At 31.5% G+C, this 15,904-nt stretch overlaps 6 protein-coding genes across 6 annotated transcripts; 3 read left to right on the top strand and 3 right to left on the bottom strand.

Moving 5' to 3' along the window:
- Window positions 1-21: 21 nt before the first annotated feature.
- cubi_00694 (uncharacterized protein) lies at window positions 22-1,386 on the bottom strand (the record flags this gene model as incomplete). The annotated part of the gene is made up of 1 exon (XM_029017707.1): window positions 22-1,386. The coding sequence occupies one exon, from the start codon at window positions 1,384-1,386 to the stop codon at window positions 22-24; it is 1,365 nt and encodes a 454-aa protein (XP_028873505.1).
- A 609-nt stretch (window positions 1,387-1,995) lies between these two features.
- On the top strand, window positions 1,996-4,927 carry cubi_00693 (uncharacterized protein; the record flags this gene model as incomplete). Its single annotated transcript, XM_029017706.1, has 2 exons — window positions 1,996-4,149; window positions 4,463-4,927. The coding sequence occupies 2 exons, from the start codon at window positions 1,996-1,998 to the stop codon at window positions 4,925-4,927; spliced, it is 2,619 nt and encodes an 872-aa protein (XP_028873504.1).
- A 639-nt stretch (window positions 4,928-5,566) lies between these two features.
- cubi_00692 (uncharacterized protein) lies at window positions 5,567-6,685 on the top strand (the record flags this gene model as incomplete). The annotated part of the gene is made up of 1 exon (XM_029017705.1): window positions 5,567-6,685. One exon carries the CDS (start codon window positions 5,567-5,569, stop codon window positions 6,683-6,685), a length of 1,119 nt encoding a protein of 372 aa, XP_028873503.1.
- Window positions 6,686-7,000: 315 nt separating this feature from the next.
- Window positions 7,001-8,767, bottom strand: cubi_00691 (uncharacterized protein; the record flags this gene model as incomplete). Its single annotated transcript, XM_029017704.1, has 1 exon — window positions 7,001-8,767. One exon carries the CDS (start codon window positions 8,765-8,767, stop codon window positions 7,001-7,003), a length of 1,767 nt encoding a protein of 588 aa, XP_028873502.1.
- Window positions 8,768-9,656: 889 nt separating this feature from the next.
- Window positions 9,657-12,752, top strand: cubi_00690 (uncharacterized protein; the record flags this gene model as incomplete). The annotated part of the gene is made up of 1 exon (XM_029017703.1): window positions 9,657-12,752. The coding sequence occupies one exon, from the start codon at window positions 9,657-9,659 to the stop codon at window positions 12,750-12,752; it is 3,096 nt and encodes a 1,031-aa protein (XP_028873501.1).
- A 969-nt stretch (window positions 12,753-13,721) lies between these two features.
- cubi_00689 (uncharacterized protein) lies at window positions 13,722-15,317 on the bottom strand (the record flags this gene model as incomplete). The annotated part of the gene is made up of 2 exons (XM_029017702.1): window positions 13,722-14,962; window positions 15,074-15,317. The coding sequence occupies 2 exons, from the start codon at window positions 15,315-15,317 to the stop codon at window positions 13,722-13,724; spliced, it is 1,485 nt and encodes a 494-aa protein (XP_028873500.1).
- Between the last annotated feature and the right edge of the window lie 587 nt (window positions 15,318-15,904).

Here is a 15,904-nt window from a genome sequence, read left to right as displayed (position 1 = left end):
TGTCAGTTTATGCTTATAAAATTATTCACTTTCGTAATCTCTGTCGTATTGGATAGAACTATCTTGACTTTCTGAGATACTGCTATCATTTGCAGACTCTTGGAAGCTGTCCTGATCATCTTCATAATCTCTGTCTGTACTGGCACTCTCACTTTGAGATCCATACTCTTCAGTTCCTGAAGATTCACTTTCTGGTCCTGTGTATTCGCTGTTATCTGAGCTTACAGTATCTTGATCCGAAGTTGGTCGGAGGCCTACATTAATAGCCAATTCGTTTAGGGCCGACTCTTGGCTTCCAAAATTTATACCATCTCTCTCATCTGATCTATTTAGCCCATCTAATATTGACTCAGTTTTACGTCTTCTCTTTTTGTTTTTTTCGTTTACTACGCTATGTAGGTTGAGGGACCCAAAATCGGTGAATTCTGATTCTGAAATTATATCAGAAGATTCAGAGAAATCAAGTATATCCAATTTCTCGTCGACAATCTCATTTTCAGCCGCGGAATTTAAGCTTTTAGTGCTATGCTCTGATTCATCTTTGTATATTCTATTAATTGCTATAATTGGATCTTTCATTAAAGTAATAGAATAATCTATCTGAATATCTTCTGGCTGTGGTTCTAACTCTGGTAATGGCATTCTCACATAATTCATATGCATAGGAACTTTTAATGGAACTAAGAGCAAAAGAGAATCATGTTTCAATATGAAATTTTCTGTTTCCATAATTATTGGAATTCCATCATCGTTAAGGTAATTACTATATGAATCATAAGGCAAAATATAATTGATTATCTCCGAAGTTTCATTAGGTTCGGAGCTTTGGGGTTGATTATTCAGTAAATCGAATATGAAGTTTTCTATCGTATTGGAATTACTCAAAAAATTATTATAAATGCCATTTTCGAATCTTTGAGGATAGTAATTGTTTTGTTTTGATTCAGAATCTGTATTAGCTTCCTCAGTAAACCTTTGGAGTTCCTCGAGTTCTTCTTTCCCAATTTTTAATGGATCTTTTGCTTTGGTGAGTTGTCTACACTCTTCTTCATAGTCCTTTATTCTTCTTTCAAAAAAAAATTTAACCAGTCTATCCCTTATCGAATCTTTTTTGTTCAAACTATCACGTAAAGATTTCTTACATTTTTTCAAATTATAACGTATATTAAATGCAATTGATTTGTTTTCCAAAATCTCATTTATCCAAGTTAATAACAACATTTGTTGTTCCTGCTTCAATCTCCGATAATCTCTACAAACCTTTAAAATATTTTCTGAGAATTTAACACTATTTTCCTGTAAAGAACCCAGAATTCCCCATCCAAACAATAGATAAAGCAAAAGAAGAGAAAATTTTGAAATCTTCCGATTGTAGAACAATTTCATTCTGTATAAGCCCTAAATCATACGATTTTCCTTATAATAGTCGAATATGCCGAGCCAAAATGCTGCATTTCTTCCTTTTAATAACTTACTATTCTGCTCCTACCACCCCAAGATTTGCTTTTAAAATTTCTCTCTATAAACAAACATTGATAGATCAACGCATGTGGCGGGAAAAACATGCAAACGCCCCACATTATAATACTTTCTTACGTGTTATTGTCATGCAATAACTAAGAGCAGATGTATAATAATAATATAATAGAAACCAAAATTTTGAGAAAAATGCTATTTTAATGCTATATTTGAACGGATTGAATTTTGAGATGTTATGATACAAAAACTAAAAAAAGATATCTACTTAGTTGAATAAGCAAACAGTGATAGAAACGTTATTTGTACATGGCTCAAAATACCCTAAGTATAAGAACTAAACAATAAGAAGATTATTGGGTTGAATATTTAGCATTCAGTTATAAATATAATACGACACAAAAGACCTTAGTCAGTGTATTACACACGGCTTAACACACAAAAATGTGTAGGAGAAAGTAAAAATTCTGAAAATTGGTATAACAAAGGTACAAGGTAAAAGAGATTCCAAATTAGGAAATGGAATTTATTACTAAAGATATATTAGAGCTTGAAAGTATATTGGAACTTTACAACTGGGTTCAAAATTATGATAATTCCAAGGTACCTACAAAAAGAAGCATATTTCTGGAAGTGAAAAGTAAGCTTAATTTAAAAATAGTAAATAAAAACAATCTTTTAACGCCAAAAACCACTGGATTATTAAAAAATGGAAGTTCTAGAGCCTGTGCTAAACACGGCGAAAATTTGAGTGAAAAAAGGTATTATCCACAAAGAATTCAAAATTACATGGGAATAGGTTCCGATTTATGTGGTAAAAGTATCGAGAGAAGATCAAGACCGTCAACACTTTGTTCAATTTATCCAATATCTGCATTTTCTAGAATCCACGAAACACTTTTAGATGCAAGTTATAGGAATAGTAGAATCTGTGATTATAATAATAGCTCTTCTGATGGAGGTGAGAGCAGTGAGGAGTATAGGTCTTATATGGGTGAAGAAACAGGAGTTGATTATAACTTGAATAGTAAGTGCCAAGAAATTAAGAGAAAAAGTTTGAAAAAAGAATCAGAAAAGTCAATTATAGATAATAAGATAGTATTCGATGAAACCGAATGTGGGAAAGCAAAATATAATTTTAAATTCAGTCGTGAAATTGACATAAAGTCTTTAAGTAACTTAATAATATATCTCAAAAATATTATTAGGTCACGAAGTGGTAGTAGTTGCATGAATGATGATGATTATTTAAGAAGTGGTAATAACTTTTGTTTTTTAACACTTTGGAAAAAGATTGAAGAATCTACACAACAAAAAGTTGGTGAATTAAATGAAGAAATTACTGTTTGGCAACAACTTAGAGATGTTTTACTATTAACAGGAATGTCTTTAAAGTATCCAACTTGGTCTGGGGAACAATTAACTAATATTATAACTAGAATTTGTCCAAAAAAAATCTTGAATCTAATCATTGAAAATAATAGAAGTAAACTTCAAAGCAATGGTGATAAGAACGAAATATGTTATCAAGGATTATCTGAACTATATTATACATTTATTGAAAACTCAAAAAATGTTTTCGACCTATTTTCCGTAAGTAAGCTCATAGAAGAAAGTTTAACCAAGTATATAAATTTGATTAAAACTTTGAAATATGATCAAATATTATCAGGAGTAAGTAAAGAAATTGAAAATTTAAAAATTGAAAATAACCAACTATCTTCTGAAGAAAAGGACTTTTTGGAGGTACTATCCACATATAGTACTTGTGGAGAATATGGATTTGATGAAGACGGATATGCCAGTGTTTTAGAAACTGACTATAACGAGTTTTCTGGAAACAATATTATGGTAGACTCTAATAAAAGAGAATCCAAATTAATTGACTCTCTTGGTCTTTTTGTTAATTTGAGTGATGTAAAAAGGCCATTAATAGATGATTACGCTTCTAACAAAGTTAATAGCAGTATTAGCTTTTCAAATGGAAGTAATATAGAAAACTCAAATACCACTATGATTACATCAACAACTACAACAGCAAATAATAATGAAAGAAATAATACGGCGAAATTAAACTCAGTCGCTGATTTAAATGATGATAACAATGATGAGTTTGAATTTAATATTGGTAATTCAGTTCAACAAATAAATGAAAATATCATAAATTTGGGTATTTCAAGAAAACTTTTTCAAGACTTAATTAATGAAACATTAATCAAAAACTCTTCTTCTTCTTCTTTAGTTTACATTGAAAAAGGCACACTTATAGATGCATGCAGAATTATTGATGATTGTATTTACCACTCAAACTCAATTTTGGAGTATTGCCATAAAAATAAGGTGGTTAAAAACAAAAATTCATCCAGAATAGCTCTAATTTGGTTTTTTATTTCGATAATTATTATTTTATTCATCATTTTTGTCGGAAAACACAACCCAGCTATTGAATTAATAGAAAAAACTGCATTCAAATCGAATGATCAATATTTCAAGTCAGGAGGAATACCTATTAGGTCACTTAATTCAAAAGAGAATTTGGAGCTTCATGGAAAAGATAACTCTCATTCTAAAACCCATAATAATTTGATTAAGGCGTCTGATTGTATTCTATCAAAGGACACAAACCAAGTTGGTGTAAATTCTGACATATGCAATGTAATTGGAGACATTACCGTAATTGAGAAATGTTTTACGAATATAAATTTATCTACTAGAAACTGATATAACATATAATATATATTATATATGCCTTAATATTTATTTTTACAATCTAATTTTAAAGATTCAATTAATTCCCCAAATTCACAAGGTTACATGCACCTGAGGAGAATGTTTATATAATGGTTAGGCCCCGCCAAAGTACCGAAAATGATTTGGGAATATAATATAATATAACTGAAAATGTAAGGGTAGGAAGGAATAATAATAATTTATTGATAACAAAAACAACTGAGCACTTGATGTATATTTTCATATTAATTAATAGGCCGAATGCAGTATGATACAAGTTATTTGCATTAGTATTGTGGATAGAAGTAATCAGCCTTTATTGTTTAGAACATTGGAAAATGAATCATTGGATTCGCTCCATTTTGCAGTATATTCTGCTCTGGATATCATTGAGAGAAAGACCAGTGGAGATGCCATGGAAGGGTCTTTGGATCCGTATTTAGGTTATTTAGGCCCTGCAATTAGTTTAAGCTATGAATATGAAATTTATGGCTTTCTAAGCTTCTCACACGTAAAGATAATTGTAGTACTACAAGACCATCCTGAAAACGAAATTGAACTCAGAAATTTCTTTCATAACATATATAAAGCCTATGTGGATTCTATATGTAATCCCTTCTTATTAAGAACAATAGAAACTCCTAAATTAATTGCTAAGATCGACAGATTAATTTCAAATGCTCGAGAAGTTAACATTCAGATAGACAAGAGTCACTCATGAATAAGGTGTGGCCACCCCATATTCTTACAGAAATTTAAAATTTAAAATTCTTCAAAAATAGTTAAAAGGAATAGAAATTTATTTTGTTAGGATCATAGTGTGTTTTTATTGTTATTTAAAAGTGTTTAGCTTATTAAATTATAATTTTGTATATTAAAATATGTTTTGTAAGCAAATCTTTTTATCTCCATACTGCAGTTTATTAAAATAGTGGAAGTTGGCGCACATGTAATTATGATTATAAGCTAAAAGATGTGAATAGGTTTTTAGGCTTTATCTGGTTTGTAAACTAGGAAAACAGATCAGATAATAAATGAAACATTTTTCATAAATGTTTCTGGTAGGGAGGGAAAAGAAAGGGATTTATGTTGATCAAAATGCATTTAATTAATATTAAGTCGCGGTTCTTAAACTTTTTAAAATACAAATAACATTAACTCAATTTCGAGTCCCCACTATTTTGGCGCCACACACAATCAAATAATATATATTTTAATTACAGGTAAAAGGCAACATTAGAAATAAAAAGGGAGAAGTAAAGGCAGGAAATTGGCATACTTGACTTCACCTTTCTATCCCAAAGTACACAATCATACGGGGAAGTTAAAACAGTAGTTCCTAGGAAAATATAGAACAAAAATGGAGGTTTTGAACGAGATCGATATGAGTGTGGTGACAACAACTGCATCCAATTCTGAGTATGTGGATTATTCAGCTTCAAATAATGCAAAGACATCTGGAGGCGAAAAAAGTTATTTAGATAGTTATTTGGAGTCAGAAAAAGAGAATTTAGAAGTAGAAGCAAATAACGATGGCCAGGACAATTCACTATTATATGAAAAAGGCTTTATAAGTAATAATAACAGAGAGAGTTTTTCTGAGTACAATAGCAGTGACGCAGAAATAGGGGGTTGCGAAGAACTGGTTATGATGGTTCCAGATTTGGACTCCACGCTTAAATTTAAACACGATACGGAGAGATTCTTTATGACATTATCGATTGCAGAAGCGGAGCTTGACCTGGCAAAATCAGCTTCAAGAACATCAAAACTAATTATGGGTGATGATTTGGATATTAACAACCAAGGTGAAACAAACTGTTTAAAGGAAATTAGAAGTTACGTAGAAGAGTTGTTGGATACAGTTAATGATGTTAGGGACTCTAATTTTGGAATTCAACGTATTGTAGAAGAGTGTAGCGAGATTTTACAGCAGAACATTTCACAGAATGATCTTTCTCAGATTGATACTACAGATATGAACACAATCTCTGACCAGAATTTAGTTTCTATTGAAAGATTAAAGTTTTTATGTGAAGCAATTTCTGAAGAGAATTCAAGACTGAAAAAGGAAATCAACATTTTAAATAGAGAAAATGAGTTTTTAACTGACAAAATAGATTTTGAGGAGCCCGATTCACAAGAAGGACCATATAGCTACTTCAGAAAAAATCCTCTTATGAGATTCTTCTTTTTCTTATTTATTTTAGCTATATTTAGCCCCGCAAACATTTCAAACAGTTTGCAGAAAAACCAAGTCCTTGAACAGCCGTCCAATCTTGAAATCGTTCCAGAATTACTTGAGGAGGATTACGAATTTTCAAAAAATAGTGCTATTCACTTACTTCAAAGATCTCTTAAAGGACTTAAGTTTGAGGATATTTCCTCGCAAAACCAACCAGATACCATTTCTATATGTTCCATTCTTTCCGAACTAAATGTCTTAGAAAAGTGTTTTACTAGAATCAGGCTTTCTTAGATTTTGAAACCCCTACATACACGACATATATTATTATAATTATTATATTTTTAATAGGCTAGATATTAATGTTAAAAACATTATCGCATTAATTTCCTTCCTCTTCAAGTTTTCTTTCCTTTATTTGATAAAGAACAAAAGTAATATTCAAAAATTGCGAATATTGCTATGAACTCACAATAACAGAAACTCAGATGGCACAAACTGCGCGCCCAATTACTTTGTTAAATGTAATACACGTCATTAATGACAACTTGCATGCATTTATGCATGAGATATATTATTTTGCATGTAATAAAACGTATAAACGGTCATTTAGTTATTTGAAATTAATCTCAAATAAAATCCACGTTTTGCTTTATTTGCACTTTTGTAATAGCTTTCAAGAAGCTCCTCAGTTAACATGGATGAAGAGTGAGAGAATACTATTAGAAGACTTTTAGGAGAATTAAAAGGAAATGAGTTATTGCTATTAAGGTGGGAGTATCCAATCCAACCAATATTTGCCAGAATAAACTTTTTGTCTTGTACCTCCGTGTATTTAATAGAAGAGTTATTTACAATTGAAACAACATTATCCAGGGGTAAATTCGAGTATTTTTTTAGAACTAAATTAATATCATCGTAAATTTTTTGCAGAATATCTTCACTTCCAACTCCAAAAATGACCCTATTTACCAATTTACCACAATATTTATCATCATTTTCAATATCTATAGAACAAAGAGAAACGATCTGTTCGAGAATTTCCATATCATAATTCGCTTCAAGAATTTGTATATTTGGATTTTTAAAGTTCATTTTTAGAAAGTGGCTTTTGAATGTGTTTGGGCCACCTAGATAAACCGAATATCTAAGCTTTCTAAAGCCATTTTTTATGTTAAATTCATTGTATACTCCTATTAATTGGCTGTTTTTATTTAATATAGGTAGTCCCAAACATTCTCTATTTGGGACTCCATCAAATTCTACCCAAAACTGCTGATTTGTATCCATTTTCACGGTCCCTTTTATTTCCTTTTGTTTATCTCCAGTGATACTCAAAACAAAGACTTCTTCATCTTGTTCTGGTAAACTTAGGTTATGTTTTGAATCAGGTGATGAAATCCATAATTCTCTATATAAATTTGAATATTCCACAATCCTTTCAATCTCTCCGTCATTTTCTAGTGACAATGATGAATTTAGTTTTCCGGAGTCAATAAATGCTCCAGAAACGTACGTAATTGAATTGTAACTGAAAAAATATCCAATAATTGCATCATCATCATCATTTTTACCTTCTCTATTCCCAAGCTCAGATATGATCCTATAGACTTTCAAACCACCATATTCTGTTGGAATTCTTTCCACCTTGTAGTTCAGAGACGAGATATTTTGTTCCTCTCTCCATAGCTCAGCATCCCCAATATTATTATACACTAAATTATCCATTTTTCTGAAATTATCATATATTGATACCAGTTCTCCCTTATTATTAGTTATTGGCAATCCTGTAAACTCTCTACATACGGAATCAATTGGGAAAAATGAATAATAAAAGGGATCTTTGTAAATGCATTTTCCCTTTATAGTTTGCATATAAGGATTCAGCAAATACAAATCTTCACCATCCTTTGGCTTCTTCATATTATGTATTCTTCTTGAACATAGCACTGTAAATCCCTGTTGGTATAACCTGATTTCTTTCCCATCTATCATCAGATTTTTTGTATTAACGCTGAAATGTGCATTACTGAAGTAGTATACTCCTCTATACTCAAATCCAAAACCTATGTTTTGTACTTTATTAGAAATTAAAAAAAAACGGTACCCATATTTGCTTGTTGGTTCATATTTGCCAGATTTATGATAGGGGTATAATTCACCTTTTCTATTCAATCTTGCATCGAATATATAGTGAAAAGCGAATTTGAGAATATCTATAAAATAATGCAAGAGCAGACCTATAAATTTTAAAATAATTCTTGATAGTCTTCTGTCTGTTTTTCTGTTCTCATCTTCAGCTTCTAAGTTCTCTTTTCTTCCCTCATACTTGAAAGTTCTCTGTTCTTCAGCTTTATGTTCTTTTCTATACCTCATCTTTAAATATTGTAAAATAAATATCAACCAAAACTCTTCAGTCTTCTCTTAACTTTCCTTTAGTTCTTTAAATACCTTTCAGATTAAAAGTTTTGCAAACACTTGTTCAATTTTTACTTCTTTTTTTCTTTATTTTAATTACCAAATCTTTTTTCCTCAATCATGTTTCTTCATTACATGAGGCAATTTTCCCTTTAAACACGGTTTCCCGCCATCTCTTTGTATCAGTCAAGTTTTGATGTACAAATAAAAAAAATGAAATTATAATAAATTCAAAACAAAACTTATTTGAAGATAAAATAACTCTTCAATAACATAAAGAACACCGAATCACTTTGACGCCTTTTCATACTTTATAATTCACACATCTATATACATATATATTAATTCACGAATCACAGAACATCAGTTTAAACAATAACATGCAAACTAATTCACGAATAAAATAAGTAAAATCACTTTGTATTTAAAAATATTCTCGAAGTAAAAATCAATCCATATTAATCAAAAAGAATGTTATTTCAATAGGTGAAATAATTCTAGAAAAACTCAATAACAAAAAAATCAATGGTGTTATATTAGTTGTGAGATAGATCACAAACTAATAAATTGAAAATAAGAAAAATTTATTTATTTATATTTGCATTTTTTTTTAATATTGAATAAATATCTTCCGGTACCTTTTTTTTACATAACAACATATTTTAAGTAGGCGGGAAGCACCTGTCTCTTTCTATCAAGTATTTTTACCTATATATTTGCTAATTATATCATACTATTAATTATTTTCAAAGATTTGTAACCAGAAAGATATTGCACAATTTACTTAATAGAATTTGACAGATCGAACTGGAGATTTTAAGGTAGAATATATCAGCTCCAGAAAAAAATGAATTACTTAATACTCCTTACATTATTATCTTACTTGGCTGCAGTAGCGTACTCTTTTGATTGCAGAGCACCTTCATCTTTGGAATCATACCTAAATAATAAAGGAGGTTCTTTTAATTCAGCAAAATGTGTTTCAGTTGTTATTCTTGACACAGCTTCACCGTCAATTTTAGCTTCTTCCACATGTGATGCTTTAGTAGTAGATTCCACGAATACAAGCAATAGTGGATTATTAGCAGCTGCAGGAGTTACATGCCCAGCTCTTTCAAATGTTATCCCAACAGTGTTTGATTTAAATAATAACTCAAGATACCGTGATCGAATAGGGTCAATATACTGCGTTGAGCCCACATTCCCAGTTTCGCAAATATACAAGAATGTTTTGGATAGAGCTGCATCGAACGGTCTTTCTAATATCATTTTACCAGTCGTCCCATCGGATTCTGGTAACTTTAGTTCTAGAATTAATTCTGTGGCTTTTGAAGTGAGATCTTGGATCATGAGGTCCTTCGGTAACAATAACATGAAATGTCCATTCGATATAATTATTCCAGCAAGTGATACTCAAAGCTACAATTTGATTTTGGACGGATTTTCAAGGGCATTCTCCAGAAACCAAGCTGCATATAGTCAATCAATTCAGACTACCTCCACACATTCACAGACTCCTCCAACAATTCCAATTCCGGCCCCAGCTCCAACTCCAACTCCAACTCCTTTACCAAGAACTCAGTTACTAAGAAACTTTAACCAGTATGATGGTATTGCCTGCCCAACAATGAAGAACTTTTTCACTTTACTTTCAGAACTCAATGATCCATACATAAATAGCTATACCTCTGTAACAACTCAAATCTCTCTGACATTCTCCGACTTCTCATTAGGAATTCACTCATGTGATGCTATTGTAATGGAGAGCGGAACTAGAAAGTTTGTAGAAATAATGAGAGAAATGGGCCTCCCATATGACTCTTCAACTCAGAGATCGGGAATAACAATAAGATCCCCAGAGTATGTCAGAAGTTCTTCTTTATGGTACTCATCACTCCAGAAAGTATTATATATGAATTTTCGAGAAGCAATTGATAAGTCAGATACATTTGATTCCTTAGTTAGTTTGATCAAGAAGGCTTACATTGACATTTTTGACTTTTCAACCAAAAATCGTTTAAGCGAATTATTAATTTTGCCTTTAGGATTCTGGAAATCACCCTATTCCAACTCTGTTCAAACTGTTACAGCTGCAATTGAGGCTTTGGCACTTGCATTGAACGATTACTTACTTACTAACAATCAATTACATGTCACCATTGTGGCAGAAACAAGAGAGCAACTTGATGTTCTTGTTAGCCAGATCAAACCATACTTCATGAGTGTAAGAGCTTCAGAAGAATTACTTGGAGATCAACAAACTGTTACAATTCCAACTCCAAGACCACTTAGACCACCACCACCAGTAAGACCACCACCACCACCACCACCAGTAAGACCACCAAGACCACCACCACCATCTATCAGACCAACCACACGGGACAATTACTTCTTTGAGTCTGATGAAGAGTGTATGTCAGGAACACCAATTTCTGAACTCATTCAATCAATGTTCAATGGTAGAATTCCTCAACCCACAAGTTCTGACCACTTCTCTCTCATACTTGCAAGCTCAAATCCAGGTGTTATCGGATGTGGATGCCTAGTAGTAGATGCCTCAGAAAAGAGCCAGCTTGACCTTGCTATTAAGCTTGGAATTAGTAGAAAGGACTGCACATCAGTTGGAAGCTCGGAAATCAAGGTGTTTAGTGTTAGGCCACCAAATCCTTACACAATAGAACCATGGATGGTTGGTATTACTAGAGTTTATTGTATTGATTCCACTAGGTTCTTATATAGCTCCAGAGTCCAAGCCGTTAGAAATCTATACAAGAAAATCATTTCTTCTGCAAAATTCAAATGTACAACTGTCCTTTCTCCATTGCTCGCAACATCTTTGAGTACCAGTGAATCTAGAAATAAGGATTACATCATCCAGGCAGTTAAAAGTATGGATGAGTTCTACTCCAGCAGCCCTCAAAGAAACTTCATTCATGTTACATTCTACGAGCAAAACATTGAGTTGTTCTTCCTTGCATTGGAGCTTGCAGCAACTTATTATCTTGAATATAACAGTTCAGGTGGCCTTAATGCAACACTTAAAACAATAAATCAGAACTGGATGAGTTTGAACAATATTGTTGGAGGTTATATAGTCCCAGAATTTAGACCACCAACAGGCCGTCCAAAGAAGTCCAGGGGTTTCTTGGGTACTGTTAAGAAAGAAATTACCAGAATTGTTACCAGAACCACTACTACAACCCCGCAACCCACTAGAGTACCACCTCCTAGACCCCCACTACCAAAGTTCGTTGGAAACAAGGATGCCTCTAGACCAGCTCCATCTAATGCAGCAATTACAGTTTCTGGTAACTATTATCCTACATTACAGGATTTCATTAAGTTGCATTCCAAACCAAACCCCGATCAGTTGTATAGTTTCAGTTACTGGGTTCAACAGTTGTCATCTTTCAAAAATACAAGTTACAAGGAAGTTTCCCGATCTTTTTATTTAACTAATTCAGATGTTTTGGGCCTTGAAAACTGCAAGGTTGTAGTTTTAGATGCATTAAGTTCAGGTGTTAACGAAGTTTTAAGGTCAATTGGTCAGCAATATCCACAACTTGTCGGTGGAGTCACTGTAGTTCCTAATAGGAAATATGGAGATGCCACACAGCCATTAACAAAAGAGTTAAATAGATTGTATTTAGTTAACACCAGTTCTGGAGCCATAACATCTTATTATGACGAGATTATTACGAAGGCTATAGCAAGCTCTGAAAAACATATTACAATGCCAATATTCACTTTAAGAGAAGAATATCAAATTTCTAGAAATCGTGCTGAGTCTCTCATATTAAGGGTAATTAGAACCATATTGAATAAATTAAAATCTTACAATAATCATTCATTGAAGATACTCTTCTATGAAAAAGATCCAGTATTGGCCTTATTGTTATTCGAAACTCTCATAGATGTATTTTCTGGTAGAATCAGAGTTTAAGTTACCAATATTGGAATCAAATACAATTGAGCCCCCTTATTTGCATTCCATGTGCCAAAAGCAATTAATAGTCACAAAATATGGTGATTTTAATGGTTTGTAATATATTCAAGTGTAAAATAACTTTGGCTTTGATTTTTGATTCCAATTAAAATATATTAGCAATTTCAAAATATCATAATTTTTTCCAAAATTTATTAGGCGTAGTAGTTATTGATTTTATCACATAGAAATAACCTTAATAGTTATGGCTTATTTATATATATTTGGTTTTACGCAATAAATATTTCTATCTAGGTTGATATTTGTGAGGAAATTGAACTTGGACTAGATTTTTATTCTACTTTTCTTCCAGTATGACAAACCTTATTTATTTGACTTAATATGAATATTCTCACTGTAATTGGCAATCATTAACTCGTATTGGTTTTAATAAAAACTCTTTACTAAGTATATTAGTTCCCACAAGATTTTATATTCTTTACATGAAATGAATAAGATACATTACTCGAACTCTTTCTGTGCCAAGACATTATCAGTTTCTAATGGAATGCTTTTTTTGGGAATAAATATTTTCATATCCTTATTTTCACTTAAAATCTGCAATCTGATTTTTTTTTGTGAATATCAATGAGCACTATTTTTTTGGTATCGAGTGTGTCAATATTGAATCTTTGCGTGCCACGGTAATTCTGTGATAATCTTCTATGTTAAAAAGCAAAAAATTGTTCTTAAATGGACAGCGTGTTTTAGTTCATTTTAGGTATTTGATTAATTCTAATTTATCTAAATTCTTAGTCTGTATCTTTCAATTTATTTTTCTCTTTATTTTCGCCATTTTGGCACCAACATGTATGCATGCACTTGGGTGGGGGAAGGGGGGATACATACGCAGTAAAAAAAAGGATTTGTATACCGGTATTCCGGATTACACAAAATTGTGAAAAAAAAATTAGTCACTATTGAATTCTAATCACTTATCCCAAAAGATAGCCTACATATTTTAAAATTGATTATGAAAATGTAAGTAAGAATGCTGAGAGCTAAACCTGATATGTTAAGAATTAACCAGGAACTTAACATTCCAAATCCTGGGAAAACAAAGCCAAACACACCGATGGATTTTCCATCATACAAAGAGTAAGGACTTTCTGTGTTAATAAAGTAGATTAAAAAGTATCTTGTTACAAGTTCGAGCCAAACTGAATGAGTAATATAAATAACTATTCCACTCTGCGAAAAGTGCCTTTGAAGATTCTCTGAAATCTTAACATTCTTAAAAAGTTGAGTTACACTAACCCTGAATAATTCAAGCCATACCCAAGTTCCAATAACAAAAATACATGTTGTTAAACCTCCAGTATAATAAGGATATGCCCAAATATATGAAACTAGAGACTTATTTCCCGGAAAAGATAAAGCATTTAAAGCTACTAGTATCAAAATCTTGAACGGAGCAAAGTTATTAAGATAGATATTTCTTTCTGTTTCGTCATCAACTTGAAATAAGAGATCAAGAAATCCTGCTAAATAGTAAATGTTGTAGAATAATAGTGAAATACAAAGCCTAAGTGCCCGTTCATCACCAGCAAGCCTAAGACCATAAATAAAAACATTATTTGGATTATAGTTTGAAGAAAATGTATTATTTACTGAATCGTCTAATTTTAAACCAATATATGCAGATGATAAATACAGTGGCAAATAAGCCAGAAATGATGTAATTTTTGAGTCGCTTCTATTAGTTACTTCAGCTCTAGATACAATATTTGTCATTATGGGTATTGCCATATAACATATTATTACCGGAACTAATATCCATTTAACTGAAAAGCTTAGAAGAATATGCAGAGAAAACATTAGTGTCAATAAAAACAAAATACTCATGAACATATCGCTGTTCGTTTTAAAAAAACTCATTATTGATTCAGATTTATTCTCTTTTTTATTATTAACTCCGAACTTTATTAGTATTCTATTATCCATAACACTTCTTAAATATAATGTATATGGTCGATTTAATACCGAAATCACAAAAATCATGGGTAAAGTCCAAAGCCATTCTAAGCCCGAACACTTGAATTCCGCAAAAAATCTTGAATAGAAATCAAATATTGACTTATATGGAGGGACAGGTGCACATGGACGCCATTCTGATCCTAAATATGCAGCAGCAGCAACAACTGTAAGATATCCTACAATTGAAGGGACTAAAAGTCGAAGAGCCTTTTTCAAAAAGAAGTTTAAGAATCCGTTTTTTCCTAAATTATTCAGAATTTATTCAATATTGAGCTTATTCATTTTCGTTTTTTTTAACTTACCTGTTTTTCTCGTGGAGTAGAATGCTGCTCTTCCGGATGCATAAAAGAAAACAGGCATTCCATGATGAAGTAGAACCAGCAGGTAATTATCAGATATGTCTTTCTCAATACTGTTCAGGTTTAATATTCTCTGGACTACCACCATTCCGTGCACTGTTAAAACAAGTATGCATGCCACACTTCTCAGCCAGTCGGTAAAATAACAACGATGATTTTCTAATCTTTCATCTATTATATTCGGCATCTTTTCATATATTAAGCTAAATAAATTGCACTTCAAATTTTTGTATTATTTGCGGGTATGGTCTTTAATAAAAATTAGGTTATTTAACTCTCTTCCCCTCACCTTATTAATAAAAATAAATATGTATTATAAAATATTTATAAAATTATATGCTTTACATTGTAAACTATCATCCTTATTCGTATTAATATTTGAAATACTTAATAAAAATCAATTCATGTTTGTACCTTACGACTAATCTTCAATTAAGCTTTATTAAACTAAAAATTGAAATAAATTACTTAGTATTTCACAGTGAAATATTTTATGAAAAATTGAGGTTAGAAGGTTAGAATGACTTTGAGCAATACAATTTTTTCATTGTCTTAGAGACTTTTAGTTAGCTGTGAGAAATAGTTTCTCTAGTTCTCACCTACAGAGACAGGCTCCTAATTACCCTCAATAAAAATTGAGTCTTAGTAAGAGAGTAAACAAATAATAAAAATTTATCTTGAAGAACACCTAGTTAGTTAAAGAAAATGTATCTACTTAAATAAAAATACATCGTATTTGAAATTTGTTTATTAATTGAAAGAAAAGTATTGGAA

The sequence above is a fragment of the Cryptosporidium ubiquitum genome, assembly GCF_001865345.1.
Source record: "Cryptosporidium ubiquitum isolate 39726 chromosome Unknown contig_7, whole genome shotgun sequence".
Classification (NCBI taxonomy): domain Eukaryota; phylum Apicomplexa; class Conoidasida; order Eucoccidiorida; family Cryptosporidiidae; genus Cryptosporidium; species Cryptosporidium ubiquitum.
The sequence above is the reverse complement of the archived record's forward strand: the minus strand, read 5'-3'. Positions and strand labels throughout refer to the sequence as shown.